Here is a 23,447-nt window from a genome sequence, read left to right as displayed (position 1 = left end):
GGCACGTCATCGGCATGACCTCTGCAATTTAACATCTTTACCCTGACCTAATGTAACTCAAATTTGGTGTCATTTTGACTGGTGGGTCTGGAGAAAAATATTTGTGAAGGGATTTACGCGATTTTCCCAAACATTGACTAAGTCGGTTAACCATTCTGACACACTTCTGGTCACATGACCGGAACAAGCTTTGCAATCCCTGTTACCAGTCAGGAGCGGAACCTTACTGCCAAATTTCAGCCGGACTGGCCCAGCTGTTTGGCCGGTAAAGTCGAAATAGGCAATGGATGGACGGACGGTGTACGATGACAATACCATATCTGGGATTCCAAGTCCAGATAAGCTAAAAATGACATCGAAGAACATTTCATTGCTCTCAATAAACAATTTGAAGATTACTTTCCAGTAGAAAATGAACTAAACAACTGGATACGCAATTATTTCGGGATTGAAATCAGTGAGCTTTCCTCTGGTTTCTCCAATAAGGCACAAGAGATTGTTGAAGCTTTCTTGCGACGAAACATGAAGGTCAGAAATCAAGACATTCCCTATTTGAGTTTTGGATTCAAATAACTGGAGAGTACCCAGAATTTGCAGACAAAGCAGTGCGTTTTCTGAAGCCATACTGTATGCTACGACATACAGTACCTGTGCAAGACAGAAGCAGGATGAATGCTGATCCCAACCTAAGGCTAGAGTTGACAAACACCCAACTTCCCAGAACTTTACTCAAAAATACCACCAGTCACATCCAACGCATTAGAAAGTTAAGACTACTGATGTCAAAATATGAGTTGTGTGCTTTGATTTGGAAAACAACAAGAGTTTATTAAGTGGTCAGTTGACACCCTCAGCAATTTTCAAGTGATCCGTGGGGGGAAGAGTTTGAGAACCACTGCTGTCTAAGACATTTATTAAGGAAATAACTGAACTATACTATACTATTTGAATATTTCCCTATTGATTCTTCTTTTTTTGCAATTGTTTTTATGTTTTGCTATGCATTATGTTTTGCACTCTGTCAAAGCGTCTTTGGGCTTCCTGAAAAGCGCTATATAAAATAAATGCATTATTATTATTATTATTATTATACTAAGCAATGTTAGGAGTCATTTCCACAACAGCATTTTGTAAAACCATTAAATCCCGATTACAGCCAGTTTCTTCAACCTTCCTCTTCTGAATTTCCTGACTTATTTGAAGCTTTGCAGCTATAAGCTTTTTGCTGTCCTTCCCCTCCTGCCTGAGGTGCAATATTGTTTTTTTTTAGGTTTTTTTTTTTTTTACAAAATCTGAGAGATTGTAAATGTAAATGGCCTCTTCTAGACTGAATAAAGCTTTGTACTTTCCATGTGCTTCACATCCAAAGAAATCTACCCTAAGGAACCTCCAAGAATAGCTGACCACTTGATACCCGCAGTCCAAGGAGGAATTTGTAATCTGTTCAGGGTTCCGATGTGAATGATCTATGGTGCCGGCAGAAAGGATACACAGCTTTTTTTTTTTTTTTTTTTTTTTTTGTATACAAGATCGAGGCTCGTGAAAGAGCGAAAATTAATCACACAGAGCTTTGAGTCCTTCTGTTGGATGGCACACACATTATTGTTGTATTACAAATATTTTTGTTGTATATAAGTATTGTCGTGTGACTACCCTGTAGTGAACACCGTAGGACGACACGGATGACCAAACGAGCTTTACTCCCACGCGTTCAATTCAAAATGACGGTATTCTTTACACGCGAGGGAAAAGAGGATGACGAACTTACCTGGATGACTTCCACCTGACTTCTTCGCACCTGGATAAATTAATTCCAAGCCGACACAGAGTTAAAATGTACAAAAATACCGGCTTTATTAAAGAAAATGCCTATTCGCTTCTTACATTATGTTTTTCAGGCCTTTACAGGATTCGAACCATTATCGGATTACCATAGTCCATAATTTACCCTATTTACGCAATCGTATCCGCCTTTTGTACAAAGAAATCCACAACACCCCCCATTTTTGCAATGGCACAACCCTAACTTTGAATCGGGTAAAGGGTAAAGGGTAAAGGGTAAAGGGTAAAGGGTGCTAACTTCACGGATAATCTCTCACAGTAAATAAAGCCGTGTTACGATGTTAGTAATTATCGGGCTGCCTGCTGCATAGATCTCTTATCTTGTATAATGAGGTTTAATATGTGCACTCTGTAACATGGAGATCGCCCATTGGCCCAAGGGATGGAGGGGTGTAACTGTTGGACGTTTGTTATGTAATTACCTCGATCAAATCTAGATATCTCGCGGTGTTTTGTCCCAATCAGCGAGGCCAGGATCACGTATCAAGTGAGTTATTTAACTTCCTTTCCTTCCTCTGCTGCTCTGTCTCATCAGCTCTAGTCTCTAGGCCATAGAAATACCTACCACACCTTGCTACATGCATGTTTGATGTAGTTTTTGTTAACTACCTTGGAGCATACCTGCCTGCTCTACTGCTTCAGCATTAGTTTACCTTTCACCAAGCCCAGGTCTGCTTGGACCCGGGCGGGGATTATACGTTCGTTTTATTATTGCCAAATGGTACGATTATTATTATTGTTGTTAATATTATTAGTGTTAATAAATGCTTTGTTACAATGTTATCATTGTTTTTGTTATTTATTTTGTAATAGGAATACCATGCCATAGAAGGACCTATTAAACTGCTCTATACACCTTAACATGGCGCGTGTTTAGAAACACAGGAATTCTTCCGGATTCTTTGTGGTTAATAAACCTAATCATCTCAGCAGATCATATCTAAATCTATTCTCATTTTGAACAGGTTCCAGGGCTCTGCTGGGTGAACCTGCTGGGGAAGCTTAAGCTCTTTCATATGACCCCTCAATGGGAATTTCTCACGATATCACTGCCTGCAGGGGGCGGCGATATTTTTGACCTTTGCCCGAGTGCCACAAATCATCACGACATCACTGGTCCCATGTCATTCGCCAACGCCTCCTCGAGATTAGAACGTTGGATCTCACGACAGCTTTTGATCATTCTTGAGCTCTTGATCAAGCGCAGAGATGTTCTGAGTCATATACGGCACCTGCAACACCCCTGAACGCGGTTACAACTTCTTCGGTACAGAGATCTACTGCAGAAGCTGAAAAATGGACTTGCTGACCTACTGCTCTAGATGTCTCTCAAGTATCTACCAAAACGAGCTAGCTGGTGATACCTATCTATCTATACGAGCTAGCTGGGGATACCTATAATTACCTATACAAGCTTGCTGATGATATCTATATCTACCTATACGAGCTAGCTAGTGATTCCTATCTGTTTATATGAGCTCGCTGATGATATCTATATCTACCTATACGAGCTAGCTAGTGATACCTATCTGTTTATATGAGCTAGTTGATATCTATACCTACCTATACGAGCTAGCTAGTGATACCTATGTTTATATGAGCTAGTTGATATCTATACCTACCTATACGAGCTAGCTAGTGATACCTATCTGTTTATATGAGCTAGTTTATGATATCTATATCTACCTATATGAACTAGGTAGTGATACCTATCTATTTATATGAGCTAGCTGGTGATACCTATCTGTTTATATGAGTGAGCTGATGATATCTATACCTACCTATACGAGCTAACTAGTGATACCTATCTGTTTATATGAGCTAGTTTATGATATCTATATCTACCTATATGAACTAGGTAGTGATACCTATCTATTTATATGAGCTAGCTGGTGATACCTATCTGTTTATATGAGTGAGCTGATGATATCTATATCTACCTTTACGAGCTAGCTAGTGATACCTATCTGTTTATATGAGCTAGTTGATGATACCTACATCTACCTATACGAGCTAGGTAGTGATACCTATCTATTTATATGGGCTAGCTGGTGATACCTACATCTACCTATACGAGTTAGCTGGTGATACTTATCTATATATATAAAACACAGTTTGTGTGTGTGTGTGTGTGTGTGTGTGTGTGTGTGTGTGTGTGTGTGTGTGTGTGTGTGTGTGTGTGTGTGTGTAATGTTACCGATAGACTCCTAAACGGAGAGGCTTACGTGCTTGATATTTGACATAGACATGGCCATTGAGCGTGGGACGAACATGGCCGAACTCAAAATATTTGACGATCCATATTTTTTATTGATATTTACCTCAGCGCATTTCAGCGCATGGGATCAACGGAATCAGAGCAGGTGGGCGCTGATTCGCTCAGAGCGATCACGTGGTCACGTGATGACGCTATGACGCTATGAACGATATGACGCTATGAAAAAAAAAATCGCTATGAAACGCTATGACCGCTATGACGCTATGACGCTATGAAAAAAAAAATCGCTATGACGCTATTAAACGCTATGACGCTATGAACGATATGACGCTATGAACGATATGACGCTATGACGCTATGAAAAAAAAATCGCTATGACGCTATGAAACGCTATGACCGCTATGACGCTATGACGCTATGAAAAAAAAAATCGCTATGACGCTATTAAACGCTATGACGCTATGAACGATATGACGCTATGAACGATATGAAGCTATGACGCAATGAAAAAAAAAATCGCTCGCTTTGCCAAGGGGCTCGCTCCCCCCCCCCCCCGTTCCCCTCCCCTCCCCCTCCCCTCCCCCGCCCGGCAATGCCGGGTACTTCTGCTAGTCTGTTTATATAAGCTAGTTGATGATATCTACATCTACCTATACGAACTAGGTAGTGATACCTATCTATTTATATGAGCTTGCTGGTGATACCTATCTGTTTATATGAGCTAGTTGATGATATCTATATCTACCTATACGAGCTAGCTAGTGATACCTATCTGTTTTTTGAGCTACTTGATGATATCTATATCTACCTATACGAGCTAGCTAGTGATACCTATCTGTTTATATGAGCTAGTTGATGATACCTACATCTCCCCAAACGAGCTAGGTAGTGATACCTATCTATTTATATGAGCTAGCTGGTGATACCTATTTGTTTATACGAGCTAGCTAGTGATACCTATCTGTTTATATGAGCTAGTTGATACCTGCATCTACCTATACGAGCTAGCTCGTGATACCTATCTGCTTATATGAGCTAGTTGATGATACCTACAGCAACCTATATGAACTAGGTAGTGATACCTATCTATTTATATGAGCTAGCTGGTGATACCTATTTGTTTATACGAGCTAGCTAGTGATACCTATCTGTTTATATGAGCTAGTTGATGATACCTGCATCTACCTATACGAGCTAGCTCGTGATACCTATCTGCTTATATGAGCTAGTTGATGATACCTACATCTACCTATATGAACTAGGTAGTGATACCTATCTATTTATATGAGCTAGCTGGTGATACCTATTTGTTTATACGAGCTAGCTAGGGATATTTATACCTATCTACTTATACGAGCTCTCTGGTGATACCTTGACTATGGTTGAGTCATCATCATTCCTGAAACATAGGCAGGGGAAAAACAATCCTTTGCGAAACTAATAAAGGGACACAAACTTGTGTTCAATTTGGGGTAATTGTTTGGGGTAATTTTACCCCTTTTGTTTTGCTGCTCAGGCCAAATTTTCCTTAAATTTCCTTTTACCTGGAAATGCACTCTCACCCCTCCACCCACCTACCCCAAACAATATTGCTCTACCACTCCCACATGAGGAAATGCGTTGGCCGAGCATTTGTACCATCGTTTTACAAATCGTGTTACAAATCGTGTTGTCCTGCAGGCTGCAGACACATCTTTCTCAAACATTTTGAAATTAGGACGTGTTCTTTTCAGATAAGCACATTTCTGGTTTGGTTTCAGGTTTCCTCCAATGGGCGGAGTCGCCGAGACCTTCCTGTCTCTGAGATCCCCAAGCGTAAAGATTCGTGCACGCGCACGGCCACGCCCATCAAAGATTCCTGCACGCGCACGGCCACGCCCATCAAAGATGAGTACACACGCACGGCCACGCCCATCCCGATATGAGGTAAGAGTCACGGGATTCTCACGCACTGTGCCATGTGATGGATATTATATACCTAATGTGATCTGGTACTGCATAAATTACAGATGGTGAATCGAAAGTAGCCACGCGGCCCCCACTTTATCCGTGCGCACACATTCTGACGTCATTTTTAGGAAGATTCGTGTTGCTGTTTGGAGTTTGCTCAAGACGGACGTTGAAGTACTTGGGGCCTGTTTCAATCGATAGTTAACATTGTCGTTATCGACAAGGGAGACATGCCTGGATTGTTCTGCTGTTGCTGCAAATCTGCGCTGGACGATGAGGTACACGTGACCGCATAATGTACACTTACCTGTTCGTATAGTGCACGGAACTTTCAATTGTTTAAAACTTCCCGTTTGTATGTCTTTACCTGAATGCACGTAAATATTGTAAAAAGTACAGCAGTAAACTGAGCTATGTATTATTAATTATTATACAGATGGAATTATTGTATTATACGGTCTGACTAGATATGGTGCAGAGGTAGTATTTGTGTGTGTTTGTGTATGTATATATATATATATATATATATATATATATATATATATATATATATATATATATATATATATATATATATATATATGTATATATATGTATATATATATATGTAACTTCAGCAAAGATTGTACTCCACTTCCCCTTTTGTACCAATCATAAACACACACACACACACACACACACACACACACACACACACACACACACACACACACACACACACACACACACACACACACACACACACACACACACACTGACACAGACATACTGACACACACACACACACACACACACACACACACACACACACACACACACTGACACATACACATACACATAAACACTTGGTGTCTTTTCGAGGGACTACCATTATTCAAAGAAAGAAGGTGGGATTGTTTCACATGAGCATTTCTCTTGACCATCCCGACCTTGTTTACATTTTTTTGTTGTTGTTGGAGTAATGTCCCTACATCCTTTTTCGATTTTTTTTAGTGCCCTACCGCTTTCACCGGAGGGTGTGCTCTCCATATGTTTTTCAGGCTTTTCTCCCATACCCTTCAACATATTCAATTGAAACTTGCACCATGGCTTTATTATGATAAGTTACAGAACAAATTCGAGTTACAGGGCGTTTCGTCAATGTTTCAGAGTTATGCCCTTTTTGGACTTGGAAAATATCACATCAGAAGGGGACATGTAGTGCAAAGCAATTCTCGCTCTTGTTTAAAATGTTTTTATTACTTGTAAATAGTATTTGGTTGCAGATGCCTTGGCTGCAATAACTGCATCGAGCCTTTGACTTATTGGCATCAACAAGCCCTTGGTATCTACCTTTGAGAAGCTTTGCCAAACCTTTACTGCAGCCATTTTCAGTTGTTGTTTGTTTTGATGGTTTCTGGCTTTATTCTCCTCTTCAACAAGTGGAATGCATGCGCCATTGGATTTAAATCAGGAGATTGACTTGGCCAGTATAAATCTTTCCACTTTTCCCCTGATGAACTCCTTGGTTGATGTGGCAGTGTATTTTGGAACTTATTGAGCAAATTATAGAAGGAGATATGGAAGGGATATAACGTGAGGGTCATTATCGGGGAGACGTGCACCATCAATCATTGCAGCGTGAGCCGGGAAGCAAAGATTGCTCCATGTGGTTGAGACAAAGTGGCAAAGCATCTGCTTTATTCAGAGAAGCAAGAATATTACAGAATTGTTTTTATTACTTGCGAAATTGAAGAATTGCAAGTATATTCGTTCCCTGAGTATTGTCGTGTTTAGGGCCGATTAACATCGGCCACTTGAACGGATGGTCGTGTTCAGGTTGATTAATGGCGGCTTTGCGTGGGAATCACAGGAAGCTCACGAGAATCTTATTTCTTTTAAAACAAACGGAGTTTATGTCTCGAACAACACCATTAGGCGAAGGTTGACCCGATGGAGGAATTTGACGATGGGATGGGGGGAAAGGAGGGAAGAAACACGTAATCAATAAACAATTATATACAATCGGGTAAAACCCTAAAGAAACCTAAACCTAAGGCGCCTGACGCCGAATACAACCAGATGGGGGGAAGGAAAACAAGCAACCGCTGTGGTGAAAATGGTGAAAACTCCGCTGCGGTGATTAAGATGGTGAGCAGTCATGAACTGACAGGGATGACCAGGGAGAAGGCAGAACACGAGCAGAGCACACGTTTCTCCTTAGGCGAGACAAACAGGAACGACTAAAATGGAACAGGGCGAAAGCAGGAAAGCAGGATCACGGGCCAAGGCAGGACCATGGGCGAAGGACCGGCATGTTCCTCACAGGCGATTCACCTCACAGCCTTTTCCTCAATACCCCGGTCAACCTCCCTCGAGAGACGATCCCAAACACCTCCCCTCACTCTACGGACAACACTGCCACTCATGATGCAATCCAAGCCCTGGGGCGCCAAAACTCCTTCCTTTCCTTTCTAAGGCCAGCTGGTCCACACCCAGTGAAGTACACAGGAGGCTTTACGTACAATTCTTTAACTTTAAACCCTAAATATTTGTTACAACGCACCACCCTCCGAATGGTGCATATTTAAACAGACAATTGATTATTAAGCTACATTTCCCTGCTTATTACATTGAAATTGGCTAACTACTTGAACATGGACCATACAATCTATGCATTTCTAACTGTACGAAGTTAATCTCAACCTTCTCTACAAGCGAAACAGTTTGTTACTTGCGAAAATCGAAGATTTTTTCAAGTATATTGGTTGGTCTTGTGCGTTATTACTTGGCAAAAAAACTTTTTTGACAAGTATGTTGATCACTCCGGTTTGTGTGTTTGTGTGTTTGTTTGTTTGTCTGTCCGCTCACTTATACTTGCCTATAGGACACAATTTGCGCTTTGCTCAAGGTTTTTGACTTCGCTTCAAACCATTTTCACCGCATTCAGACGTTAATCTGGTGTGTATACATATACTTGCCTATATACATATCGGCAAACTGAATTCAACCACCAACTATTTTTGAGATCAGCATAGGCCAAAAGGTCAACATAGGCCAAAGGTCAACAACCATTTCAAATTTCTAAAATCCTCAATTTTCAACCTATTCACTATTCAAAAGGAAAACTGCTCTACTATACCGAGTGCCATTCTACTTTGTTCTCTCTTGCCAAGTGTCGCTCTGAGTGATTTTTACATTCTGTCTCTGTCTGTCTGTATGTCAGTCGCCTACAGGTCACAATTTTCAACCGATCTTCACAAAACTTCATCAAATGGTAGAGTTGATCATAAGCAAGAAGCCTTTTGTTTTTGGGGTCAAAAGGTCAAAAGGTCAACATAGGCCAAAGGTCACCAACGTAGTCAAATTTCTAAAATCCTAAATTTTCATCCGATTGACTTGAAATTTGAAGAGGATTTGCATATCTGGTCACTGAATTCAACCACCAATTATATTATAGGTCAACATAGGCCAAAAGGTCAACATAAGCCAAATTTCTAAAATCCTAATTTTCATCCGATTGACTCGAGATTGTATGAGGATTTTGCATTTCTGGTCAATCAATTCAACCACCAAGTATTTTTGAGATCAACATAGGTTAAAAGGTCAACATAGGCCAAATTTCTAAAATCCTAAATTTTCATTCGATTTAACTTGAAATTTGAAGAGGATTTGCATATCTGGTAAATAAATTCAACCACCAAGTATTTTTGAGATCAACGCAGGCCAAAAGGTCAACATCAGCCAAGTTTCTAAAATCCTCAATGTTCATCATGAAATAAGCTCAGGTGGCATCAAAATGGGTGGATGAATGGTAAAGCCTCATCAAGGTGATGAGTATTTCTATCAATAATTACGTACTATTGGAACGTATCTTTTAAGGCCCTATAGATGATTGGAAGATGATGTTGATGATTGGAAGTAAGCTGATTGGTCTGTAGTTGAGGGGATTAATATTTACACCTTTTATGTAATGCTGTGATGTTGGTTGATTTCCCAGCATAATAGGGAGTAAGTCTCTTATTTTAATTCCAGAGAGCATGCACAGTTCCATTATAGAGGGATCATCCATAATAAGAATTTAAAAAATGGTAGAGCTTCTGATTTTTTATATAAACAAACTGGACCAGAGGGGGCCAGGGGGACGGTCCGTAAGTAATACTAGTGAATTATTTATTTATTCCTTTTATTTAGCAGCTTCAAGTATTGTACATTTCCGTTTGTAATTTAAATTTTTTAAAGTGTCGTTCTTACATGCCAGGTGTACTTTCCTTGTTCTGGCTGCCCAAGCATGGTGGTCATTTGTTATGGTCATTACCCAAACCACAGTTCTGCCATGGCCCATGTTTGTAGTGGGTTTTTGGTGAGAAGCCATCTTTGATGGTGACCGGCCTGAGGTTGATTAACTTATCTGAAGAGGCATTATTCTCGTTTTCAGCTTTGACTTCACTTTGATAACGTGTTAAACGCCAGATGATGTGGATGTTTTTTGTATATATTGTGTTCATTGGAGGGGGGAGGGGGTACATTGTGTGTAAATGATCTCTTTTCAGCTTTTAAATTTTCAACATTATTCCAAAATGGCAACAACTGATTTCACAGCCTTCATGCATTCACCAATAAGATGGCCTCATCTAAATCGCAAGGATCTCGTGCTTGAGTTGCCCGATTGGTTGTGATGGTTGACATTACTTGCCAATTGTTACGTGCTCCTCCCCAAACCCCCTGGTCTGTACCTCCGAGCCTCCGAGAGTGCCTCCGAGCCCCGAGAGGAGTCACAGCAGAAAGATGTGTTATTCTGTGTCAAAGATCAATGGTGAAACCACACCAATTGTTACCAACAAACAAATATTGTATTAAGGTCACACAAGAATAACAACACAAAAACAATAGTAATCAATTGTACAACCAATATATATTTCCTATGATAGTACCATCAGGTTCGTACAATATAACTCACTGTGCTCCAAGTGAGCGGAAAAGAAGAACATTCCCAATGTCTCTATTCCGGCATCAAGCCAAAGTCGTATTCCGGCATCAAGCCAAAGTCGATCCGCCCCAGCGATCGTCAGAACGATGTCTAATCGAGACCAGAATCCCGTCCGGATGACAGTCACAGTCCCGCTGCCAAAGCTGCGTAAAGGCGCCCTCAAGGCGACTGGGAAATCCCACCCTCGGGTAGGGATGTTCCACGGCTCCCACTCGGCGAACCGCAGATTTCCAACTCAAAAGCCACGTTGCACACACACACACACCAGATTAACGTCTGAATGCGGTGAAAATGGTTTGAAGCGAAGTCAAAAACCTTGAGCAAAGCGCAAAGCGCGCGAGTCAAAATGGCCGACGGCCCATTCTCGAGGCGTAACGGCACTATGATGATTCTCCTCGGAATCAACCGCAAAACCTGACACGCAGGTTGATCTGTCACAGCGATAACAACTCTGTCGCAGGAATCCCTTTCCTGGGGAAACCCAAAGTTCACTCGTGACTCTCGTTCGCCAATCGTTCGCTCCAAACCTCGAAGCAGCCAGGCTTCTTCTCCGACTCCCTCGCTCCGCCTTTTTTCCTCCTCTTCCTCTTCATCGTCATTCGGTTCTGGTTTCATTTAAAACATTAACTTTTTTACCTTTTGAAAATAGTAATATCCATTTCCCTTAAACGACAACAATAATAGTACATGGAATCAAAAATGTTTACAGTGGATGAAAACCACAACAACGGAAGTGACGAATCCGTAACACTTCCCCCCCCCCCTCAAGAAAGAAAGTCTGAACACAGTGAAAACTTTCTTTGCAGGCAAAAACTCTTTTTAACAAACAAAAGTAAAACTCACCCAAATTATCAATTCACGTGAGCAACAATAATTAATATTCCCCAAAATAAAGCAACAAAACTTCCAAACAACCTCCAGAAATTTCCAAAGTTAGTTCACTCTGGACAAAGCATCAGCAACGACATTGTCCCTGCCCTTTACATGCTCAATTTCCAAGTTGAACTACTGCAAAGCCAAACTCCATCTCATCAACCTCTGGTTTTTATTTTTCATTTTTTTGAATGAAGGTTTAAGGGGTTGTGATCAAAAATCCAAAGCAAAGCACATTTATAGCACTTTTTGAAGGAGGCCGAGCTGAGAGCCAGGTTTCATGGTGGTTGGGTGGTGAGGCCTGGAAGTATTCACTGCATGGACGCATTTAGGAACGTGGAGTTCACGGGTTAATCCATGCAGGAATCTTGGCTCGGCTGCTCCTGAGCACTCAGTGCTTCCAAGTCTTCTCTTGATCATAAAAATCATAATCACGGTTGTAGAGTCGGGTGCTGTAGTCACGTGAGTAGCGGTCCCCATCTCGGCTACCACCGTAATAGTCATCCCATCGAGAGTTGCCAAAACTGCGCTGCTGCTGCTGGGAGCCTCCATAGTAATCACGACTGCGGCCGCCACCAAAACTACTACTCCCACCCCGGGAGCCATGGCCACCCCTGCAACTACCTCCACGTTTTCCTCCTCTGTAGCCCCCTCGGCACCCATGGCCTGCCTTCTCTACTGTTATGGTCCGACCATCCAAATCCTTGCCATTCAAATCCTGTTCTGCATCTTTGGCGTCCTTTGTGTTTTCAAACGTGACAAAGCCAAACCCTCTCGACTTTTGCGTCTCCCTGTCTTTTATCAGCAGCACTTCCAAGAGTGGTCCATATTTGCCAAAGATAGAGTCCAGAACATCTTCACTTGTGTCCAAGTTCAGTCCACCTACAGAGAGCTTGCCAACATTGCCTCCATCCATGACTTGTGTGTGCTGACACTTAGTTTCAGGGTACTCGACAATAAGTGACTGTGCAAAGCATGACGTCAGTACCTTCTCCTTCTCTTCAGAGCGCTTCCTACCCATAGCACGAGTCTCGGCACAGGATGGAAAGATACCTGGAATCTCCTGTTCTATCTAACTGTGCGGTGTTATTTTCCATACTAGGCTTTTCAACAAACATCGGATTATCAGAAACTCGTCCACCGGCCAAATCATTCCCGATAACAAAAGAGATTCCCTCGACAGGAAGAGTGGCTTGTAAGCCTACGGTGACCTGTCCTGACACCAAATCAGACTTCAAATGGATGACATGAAGTGGAGCTTTAACATAGCCACCAACCCCCCTGTAAAAGAACACTAACGCCAGTTGCCGTCTTCTCTGACAATGGCAAAATGCCCTCAAGCATCAAAGATTGATGTGCTCCTGTGTCCCTCTATACCCTAACAGGTCTCTGGTTCGTTAAGTCTCCATCCAGTGACACAAACCCCTCTGAAATAAAAGGTTTGTAACCCTCTTGAACAAGGTCGTTCTGTGATGCCGTAACTTTGGCATGGGAACCTTCACAAGGCACTGTCCTCCAAGGACGATTTCTCGCATTTGCCAATGCATTCGGAGTTGCACTAGTTTGACTCCGCTCCTGATTTTTCCTTTTCAGGGCGTAACATTGGGACATCAAATGCCCAGGTTTCTTGCAAAAAGCGCAAGTAGGTCCAGAGGAAAAACTCGTGGTCTGCTTCAGGCCCCCCGGAAGATAAGTCTGTCTTGGAACTGTAGTCTTCTGATCCCTAAAATTCGCGGTATCAGATTTGTCCCCATCGTCATCTCTAGGCCGCCTCCATGATTATTTGTTCTCCTCTCTGCCCCTGATTTACCATAACTCCCCTGGCTAACTCTAGGTGGGAAGTTAGGTTTGTGGAACCCCATCCTGTGTGTCAAGGCATAGTCTTCTGCCACGGTTGCTGCCTCATACAACTCTGGTACTTTCTTTTCATCCAGATGTACTTTAATGTCCGCGTGGACACACTGTTTGAATTCCTCCACCAAGATCAATTGTCGCAACAGGTTGAAGTCTTTCCCAATCCCCTTCGAGTCACACCACCTATCAAACATGGTTTCCTTCATTCTGGCAAATTCCACATGGTTTCTGCAAGCTCCACACTTTCCCTCTTCCTGGCATTCCTGAATTTTTGCCGGTAAGCTTCAGGGACCATTTCATAGGCTTTGAGAATGGTTTTCTTCACTATCTCATAATCTGCACATTGGTCAATCGGTAAAGCCGAATAGATATCTTGAGCTTTACCCACCAGAACACTTTACACTAACATAGTCCAGGACCCCACAGGCCATTTTAGCATTTGAGCCACTTTCTCAAAGTGTAAAAAAAAAAACTTGGCTACCTCCTTTTCATTGAAGGGTGGAACCAGCCTACCAACATCCCAAGTGTTCTGACTAGTTGTCGAACTAGCCCGCATGGATACTACTTCTCTCCGTTCTCCCATTAATTCCAGCTCCTTGAGTTTAAGTTCTTTCTGATACTCCATGTCACGTTCCTTTAACTCCCTTTCCTCTGCTCTTTCCTCTGCTCTTCTTTCTTCTTCAGCTCTCCTTTCCTCTGCTCTTCTCTCCTCGTTCTCGTTCCTGTTCTGCTCTTCTTTCCTCGAGTTCTCGTTCCTGTTCTGCTCTTTCTTTTCTGCTTTCCTTTCCTCTGCTTTTAACCTTTCCTGGCTTTGCAGTTGCATCTCCATTTTCCGGAGCTCCACATTTTCTTTTTCCTCAGATAACCAATCCAAGGCTACCTCTTTCCATGTTCCTTGTCCCACCAGAGATTCTACCACCAATGTCTGCATCTCTGCTTTCTTCATATTAACTCGGACCTCCAAGTTAAAATGTTTGGCCAATATCAAGAGTTCCGATCTTTTTAACGCATGGAACTGTGCCTCATTAGGGGACGCCGCAAACTTTTCTGTGTCAAACACCATGGTGACTATTAGTTAGCACCTGTTAACCATCACACAAAAATGTAAAAAATATTTTTTTTGAAAAATTTGGGAATGCTAGAAAAATTCCAAATTTGGGAATTTTGGGAATGTTAGGGAATTTAATCCCGGATGAGATTTGGGAATTTTGTCAGCAAAGACGAGTCCACATTTCTGTTACGTGCTCCTCCCCAAACCCCCTGGTCACGGTGTACCTCCGAGCCCCGAGAGGAGTCACGGCAGAAAGATGTGTTATTCTGTGTCAAAGATCAATGGTGAAACCACACCAATTGTTACCAACAAACAAATATTGTATTAAGGTCACACAAGAATAACAACACAAAAACAATAGTAATCAATTGTACAACCAATATATATTTCCCATGATGGTACCATCAGGTTCGTACAATATAACTCACTGTGCTCCAAGTGAGCGAAAAGAAGAACATTCCCAATGTCTCTATTCCCGCATCAAGCCAAAGTTGTATTCCGGCATCAAGCCAAAGTTGTATTCCGGCATCAAGCCGAAGTCGATCCGCTCCAGCGATCGTCAGAACGATGTCTAATCGAGACCAGAATCCCGTTCGGATGACAGTCATAGTCCCGCTGCCAAAGCTGCGTAAAGGCGACTGGGAAATCCCACCCTCGGGTAGGGACGTTCCACAGCTCCCACTCGGCGAACCGCAGATTTCCAACTCAAAAGCCACATTGCACACACACACCAGATTAACGTCTGAATGTGGTGAAAATGGTTTGAAGCGAAGTGAAAAACCTTGAGCGAAGCGCAAAGCGCGCGAGTCAAAATGGCCGACGGCCCGTTCGAGGCGTAACGGCACTACGATGATTCTCCTCAGAATCAACCGCAAAACCTGACTCGCAGGTTGATCTGTCACAGCGATAACTCTGTCGCAGGAATCCCTTTCCTGGGAAACCCAAACTTCACTCGTGACTCTCGTTCGCTCCAGACCTCGAAGGAGCTAGGCTTCTTCTCCGACTCACTCGCTCTGCCTTTTTTTTCCTCCTCTTCCTCTTCGTCGTCATTCGGTTCCGGTTTCATTTAAAACATTAACTTTTTTACCTTTTGAAAATAGTAATATCTATTTCCCTTAAACGACAACAATAATAGTACATGGAATCAAAAATGTTTACAGTGGATGAAAACCACAACAACGGAAGTGACGAATCCGTAACACCAATGATGATGTGTAATATTTGATACAACATTTATTATTTTACTTTTTTCCACAGAGCGAGCCATTGCTAAACACTTCCTCAAAAGTGGAACGAAAACGGTTGGCGAAAGGCTGTCTCACAGAACAATCCTCCATTGCCATAACACCAAAGTACTCGCCGGTCACAGTGGCATCCACCCAACAGTGCGAACAGCAAGTGGGTCTTGTCAGGCAGGGATTATCTGCTCGCACTACAAGGCGTTTTTACAGCCAGACAGGTATACAGAGAAAGTTGATCAAATGTGGTTTATTTGGAGACTTTGATCTTATATTTTCTCTTGACAAATGAAGACATCCACTGTATTTCTATATAAACCTCGATTACTTTCTCCAATCTATCTTTGTTATATCGAAATTTATTTTTAAAAGACTTCATATTTACCCTCGCCCGAGGAGAGGGTATTGCATTTGAGTCCGTCTGTTTGTCTGTTTGTCTGTTTGTCCGCACAGAATAAATATGATTTTCTCTGCAACTGTTGGTCCGATTGACAGGAAATTTTCACCAAAGGTGCAACTCCACCTGTAGAATTTTAAAATTATAATTACGACGTCATACGTCACGTGGTATGGCCGCCATCTTGGAAAAACCGAAAAACTTTGCACCTCTAAATCTTCGAAAGCGCTGCATAGAAAAAATTGAGACATGGCTCATTGTAAAGAACTCTACATGGGGAATAAAAAAATTAAAAAAACCACCTTTAGAGGCCATTTTTCCCCGCAAGCGGGGGTTGGCCTTTTTCGGGAACCGTGGTTGTTGTTGTTTTTCGGTCCCCTTTTTGAAGCAATGTTTTACGGCCGGATGCCCTTCCTGACGCCAACCCTTTTTGCCGCCTTTAACGACAAACAGGGAATTACCAGTGAACTGGTCCTCAACTGGTCAACTGGTCTACATGGGGAATAAAACATGTTAATGATGATGCCATAGGTGCCTCCATTATGACGTCATAATTCGACAAGTACAAAACATCCGATCAAGATGAAATTTCTTGAGCATCATCTAGGGATAAATTGGTGGAGGAAAAAAAAAAAGATGACGTCATAGGTCACGTGGTTCGGCCGCCCTATTTGTTTTACTACAAAAGCCTTAAAAACCACTGAAAACATGTCCTGGCGAGGGTCTGCAATCTCTGATTGCTCTTTCTAGTTTTATTTTGTATTCAGCACATGCCTGTGAGTAGCATCATCACCTGAGTGCGTGGCTATGCAGCTGATGCAACACCCTCTGCAGGTTAAGGCAGGAATTTGGAATTTGGCCAGGGTGCTGGCAATAGCTCGCCTATACATCTAGGTCAAGCCTTCCTGCCAACCCATACCCCAGCTCAATCAAATAGTAATCTGTCATCAAGATGTACAGTGCCTTCAGAAAGTATTCATACCCTTGACTTTTTCACATTTTGTTTTGTTACAGCCTGAATTTAAAATGGATTAAATTGAGATTTATTTTTTTTGTCACTGATCTACACATAATACCCCGTCATGTCAAAGTGGAATTAAAAAATGTTTTTTTACAACATAATTAAAAATGAGAAGCTGAAATGTCTTGAGCCAATAAAACCCCAATGCTATGACACTCCAGTTTGAGCTCAGGTGCATCCAATTTCCTTTTATCATCCTTCGGATGTCTCTGCAACTTGATTGGAGCCCACCTATGGCCAATTCAATTGATTGGACATTATTCAGAAAGAAACATAACTCTCTTTATAAGGTCCCACAGTTGACAGTGCATGTCAGAGCAGAAACCCTTCTAAGGAGTTGCAATGAACTGTCCATAGAACTCCGAGATATAATTATGGGGAGGCATAGATCTGGGGAACGGTATAAAATAACTTGTAGAATGTTGAAAGTTCCCAAGATCACAGTGAGCTCCATCATTAGGAAATGGAAAGAATATGGAACTACACAGACTCTTCCTAGAGCTGGCCGTCAGACCAAACTGAACAACCGGGAAAGAAGGATCTTGGTCAGGGAGGTGACCAATAATCCAATGACCACTCTGACAGAACTACAGAGTTCCTTGGCTGAGATGGGAGAACCTGCCTGAACGAAAACAAAGTCTCTGCAGCACTTCACAAATCTAGGCTTTGTGGTAGAGTGGCCAGATGGAAGCCACTCCTGAGAAAACGGTACATGACAGCATGCCTGGAGTTTGCAAAAGGCACGTGAAAGCCTGAAAGCACGAGGCAAAATATTATGTGGTCTGATGAGACAAAAATTGACCGCTTTGGCCTGAATGCAAAGTGCTACATTTGGTGGAAACGGAGCACAGCTCATCACCCATCTAACACCATCTTTACCGCGAAGCATGGTGGTTGCAGCATCATGCTTATGGGGATGTTTTTCAGTGGCAGGGACTGGGAGACTTGTACGGAGAGAGGGAACAATGAATGGAGCCAAATACAGGTAAATCCTTGAGGTAAGCCTGCTTCAGAGTGCAAAATACCTTGGACTGCGGCAGAGATTTACATTCCACGAGGACAATGACCCCAAGCATACAGCCAAAGCCCAGACTTGAATCCCTTTGAAAATCTGTGGAAAGATTTGAAGATTGCTGTTCACCAACAGATTTGAAGAAAAATATGACACTAAAAAATCACCTGTTCAAATTGCTGTTCACCAACAAATCTGCAAGGACGAATGGGAGAAACTCCTCAAATCCAGATGTGCAAAGCTGATACAGACATACCCAAGATGACTCGAAGCTGTGATTCCTGCCGAAGGTGCTTCTACGGAGTAATGACTCAGGGGGTTGAATTCTTATGTAAATTAGATATTTCTGTATTTCACTTTTGATTAATTTGTAAACTAGAGCAATGCAACTGTTGCCAATATGCCTCCACATAGTCCCACAACGGGTAGATGCCCTCGTTCATTGTCCTAAAAATAAACAAGTTTGATTTAAATCCCTTCAGCTGTTTTCAAGTATCACATTTTCACCAGCCATGACAGCTTTCACATCGATCGGTGAAGCGGTTTTAAAGAAGGGTTTTTTTTAAATATCGGCTTTCAAGCTAATATGGCTGCCACACCACGTGACATATGACCTTAAAAATGTATACTCTGCATATGTATGGGATGGGGATCACGTTTGTGAAATTTCGTGTTGATCGGATAAGGTTCGTTTTTCTATCCAAGATGGCTGCCAAACCACGTCATTTTCAAACTATATGCAACAGTGGTGTTCGATGATATTTGTAAAATTTCGCAACAATGTTGTAAGCGGTTTCAGAGATATAATTATTTAATATTTTCCTTCAATCCAATATGGCTGCCACACCATGTTACCAATGATGTTTTCATGATCATCTTTTAATCGCCATGCCTAGTCAATGTCACACGTAAAGTTTCGAGTCAATGGATTTGGTGGTTTGGGAGAAGATGTTTTTTTCAGGTTTTAGGTTAAATCCAATATGGCTGCCAAACCATGTGACCGATGATTATGTGCATGCAATTTTTTTTTTTTTTTTTTTTTTTTTTTTTTTGTATACTGAATCGAGGCTCGTGAAAGAGCTGACATTTACTTCACAAACAAATCAACCAGACAAACAAAATATATAAAAAGGGAGTGGAAGACAAGAGAAGGGGAAGCACACAAACACTTGAGAGCAGTTTTAGAGCTTGAAAGAGTTTTAGAAGTTTAGAGTTTTAGAATTTTAGAGCAGAGCAAGTTGAGAGCTTGAAACACTCAACATTTAAGAGCAGGGAGATGTGTGGGAGGGAGAGGGCTTGGGGGGAGGAGGCGTGGGAAGGGGGATGGGAGAAGTATAAAACACAAGGACACCAAGGACTTCCAGGACAGAAGTTGGTATTTCAAAAAAGTGGAATTGGGGTGAAATTAGCGGGGAGAGAAAAGATCAAGGTTTTGGATGGGGGAAGATAAGAGATGGTGGTGAACAGCTGTTTTAAAGACCTGGAGGGTGGAGTGGGATTGAAGAGAGTGAGGGAGTTTGTTCCAGAGGCGGGAGAAAAGAGGAATGAAGGAGTGAAGGTGAGCAGAGAGTCTTGATTTTGGCAGTTTAACCATAAGAGGGTTGCAGGCAGATCTTGTGCGACCTGTAGGAATATTTGCGGGACAGAGCCCAGAGAGAGCTGGGGGGGGGGCAAGGCCAGAGAGGAGTCGGTAGAAGACGGAAAGACCACCAACCTGCCTGCGGTGAGTGAGTGAGAGGCCCTTGGAGTTAGCTTCATCGTGGGAGATTCCAATGATTCTGAATGCTTTGGTTTCAACAGCGTGAAGATGAGCTAGGTGTGAGGCAGGAGCACCAGCCCAGAGGGGAGAGCAGTATTCCATTGAGCTGCGGATGAAAGCCTTGTATGTGGTGAGGAGCTCAGGTGTGCCAAGGAAGGACTTCGGACGACGGAGGATGCCCAGTCGGCGACTGGCTTTGAAGGCCAGATTTGAAATGTGGTTTTCCCAGGAAAGATCATGGCAGATAGTGAGACCCAAAAGCTTGAGTGACAGAACTTCTTGGAGAGGATTATTCAGAAAGTGGATGGGAGGGTTGTCCAGTCGGTCTTTTCGGAGAGACATCGTAAGAGTGTGAGATTTGTCAGGATCTGGAAGGTCAGGAAAAACATTTCAGATGTTTAGTATAAGGAATTCGATTTCAGCATTTTTGGCTGGTATACCACTTCACCTATGATGTCATCATTGTCATGCTTTTGTTCCCCATTGGGAGTACTTGACAATATGCCAAGCTTCAAAATTTTCCATTCAGCGGTTTCCGATAAATAATTTTTTAATTATTTGCGTTTAATCCAATATGGCTGTCATACCACGTGACCTATGACATCATAATTATCATAAAAACATTCTGCATGGGTGTCACTCCTATCCTGAAAGTTTCGTCTCAATCGGATTTGTGGTTGCTGAGAAAAACGAGGTTTAGCCCGTACGGACGGATGGATGGACGGACGGACCACCCAAAAACATAAAGTGTTCAGCGTGGCGGAAGTATGCGCTCTACCGAGTGCCGTTCTAGTTTTACCATTTAACCGTCTAACCATTACACCACCGAGTTGACCAGATTCGGTGGCATAATGGTTGGTGCAGCTGATTGTCAAACTCCTACCAAGTCACACCAAAGTCTTTCGAAATGGTAGTTGTTGCTTCCTTGCCTAATTCTCAACATTTAAAAAGGATATAACATGGACAAACAATCATGATAGCAACCACAATGCAGGCTTTGAGGGCATCATGGCTTCCTCCTGCATTTGAGGTTCCTTGTAAGGGAACTATTACTATAATTATTAATATTATTAATATTGTTATTATTATGGGATACATTAACTGTACTGAAAACAACTGAGTATAGTATTCTGAATGTTCTGAATCACAGCAAGTGAGGACGAGGCACGGGGAATCATCGTGAAGACTGTGAACGTTTCAGACATTGATGAACGCTTCATTGCTATTGCTGAGACATTCAACAAGTTACATAATAACAGAATGACCATCACAGAGTCAGAATCTCGGCTCAGAGAGCTGTGTGGTTGTGCACCACATACCACTTTGGTTGACTCTTTGCATCACCTTCAACAGAAGCATGGTCTGTTTTGTGTGTTAATGGTTTCTTTGATTACTTCATCCTCCTTCCTCCCCTCTTTTCCTGTTCATTCATTCATTTGACGTTCTTCCCACTGTCAGTTCTACCTTGCTCTTTCACGACCCTCGCTCCTGTAAAGAAAAAAAACAATGAATTTAATCTATTGTGACTTTCCCCTTCTCTTGACTTTCATAGGTGACATAATACTTCGGCTGGATTTGAAAGGCTACAACTTTTCACTGCGGCTGCAAGGAGAAAACGTGCCGCCTGAGCTTGAAACGGCACGAAGTTTGGTGCAAGATCTGAACAAGGCTACATGTGATGTACTACGTGCTGGACCATGTCTAAACGAGATGCTGTCTGCCATGTTGCGCTCCAAGGAGCAGATTCGCACGCAGGTAGCTGGTACAAATGTGGGCTATGCCGACGCTCAACGCATCAAAGCAAATCTCGAAGATAACCTACATCAGGTGACTGAAGCCAACCGCCGAGCAACTGAGTACAAGGCCTATGCTGATGATATTTTAAAACAAGTCTCACAACTTGCAGGAATTCAGCTGTAACTACAAGGCAGCTCTTTGTTGATTAGCAATACATACACATTTTCATTTGTAGATGAAAAACGCTTGTACTATGGTTTGTATAGATAGCAAGAAAGTTTAAAAAGTCAAGAGGTAGGAGAGAATTGAATATGCCCAATTGATTTCCGGAACACCGATTTTGCCCAAAAAAAAAGTACAAAGTCATTATAATAAAACAATTTGAAAATGTTATTGTGGTTGTCATTTTTCTTTCATTATTTTGGATTTAGTAGCCACGATAATTTTTACTCGGATTCTGCCTCTTAAAATTCATCTCGGCAATTCGTCCTCGGCTTTTAATAATCTGATCGAAATTTCGTTTAATGGCCTTTTGCTCTGAGATTGGAAAAGCTTGCACAAGGAAGAGGTGGCCAAGTTATTTCTCTATCGGTCATATTCTCACCATCTCGTGGGATCGACTGGGTTTGGCCTAAGTATTTGAAAAACCGGCTGATCCAGCCTGACGTTTCAAGTCAGAGCAGGAATTTGGAATTTGGCCAGGGTAGCTCACCCACTTTTTGCGAAGTCACCGTGAAATCTTTAACACACACGAACGAATGCTGGCAGATGGGACGCCCAGTTAAATGTCCATCCGAGGGATGGCACACACATCGAGGTCTTTCCGTGCCTACGAATATCCAGGACGACAGTTTATAGCTGGGCCAAGATTTCAAACCCAAGTTACAAAGCCCAGATGTCAAGTGTGCACACCTCTGGGTCTAGGCTATGCTGCCAGCCCCAGAGGTTGCCAAATGGTGCACTTAAATTCGACTACTACTACCATCCATCATTATTCTGACCTTGTGGTTCGGGACTGGAAACACTTATGGCCCAAGTTTTTCATGAACCCCTGGTCATGTCTGACGTTAGTGAGGGTGGTAGGATTTGTAGCAACCCTCTTCTGGTGAAACTGCCAAAATCAAGACTCTCTTCTCACCTTCACTCCTTCATTCCTCTTTTCTCCCGCCTCTGGAACAAACTCCCTCACTCTCTTCAATCCCACTCATCCCTCCAGGTCTTTAAAACAGTTATTCGACCATCGCTTATCTTCCCTCATCCAAAAATCTTGATCTTTTCTACCCCCGTTAATACACCCAAATTTTCTTTCCTGAAAGTCCTTGTAGGATCCATCTTGTTTATCCCATCTCCCGCCACAGCCCTCTCTCTCTCTTCCACAGATCTCTTGATGTCTCTGTTCCCTACTATTGTTGTGCTTCCCTCTTGTCTCCCGCTCCCTTTATTATATGTTCTATGTGCTAGCTCTTACACGAGCCTCGACTTGGTATCCAAAAATAAATAAATTCCATGCGTACGTCATTGCGAGT

At 42.3% G+C, this 23,447-nt stretch overlaps 1 protein-coding gene across 1 annotated transcript; it reads left to right on the top strand.

The window, feature by feature from the left end:
* The first annotated feature begins 1,207 nt into the window (after positions 1–1,207).
* LOC137433996 (uncharacterized) lies at positions 1,208–22,310 on the top strand. Its single transcript, XM_068126570.2, has 6 exons — positions 1,208–3,109; positions 5,821–5,986; positions 6,139–6,288; positions 16,015–16,216; positions 21,335–21,544; positions 21,737–22,310. Exons 3-6 carry the CDS (start codon positions 6,241–6,243, stop codon positions 22,102–22,104), a joined length of 828 nt encoding a protein of 275 aa, XP_067982671.2. The 5' UTR covers positions 1,208–3,109; positions 5,821–5,986; positions 6,139–6,240; the 3' UTR covers positions 22,105–22,310.
* The last annotated feature ends 1,137 nt before the right edge of the window (positions 22,311–23,447 follow it).

This window comes from Myxine glutinosa, chromosome 10, assembly GCF_964187855.1.
Source record: "Myxine glutinosa chromosome 10, kmMyxGlut1.1, whole genome shotgun sequence".
NCBI lineage: Eukaryota > Metazoa > Chordata > Myxini > Myxiniformes > Myxinidae > Myxine > Myxine glutinosa.
The sequence above is the reverse complement of the archived record's forward strand: the minus strand, read 5'-3'. Positions and strand labels throughout refer to the sequence as shown.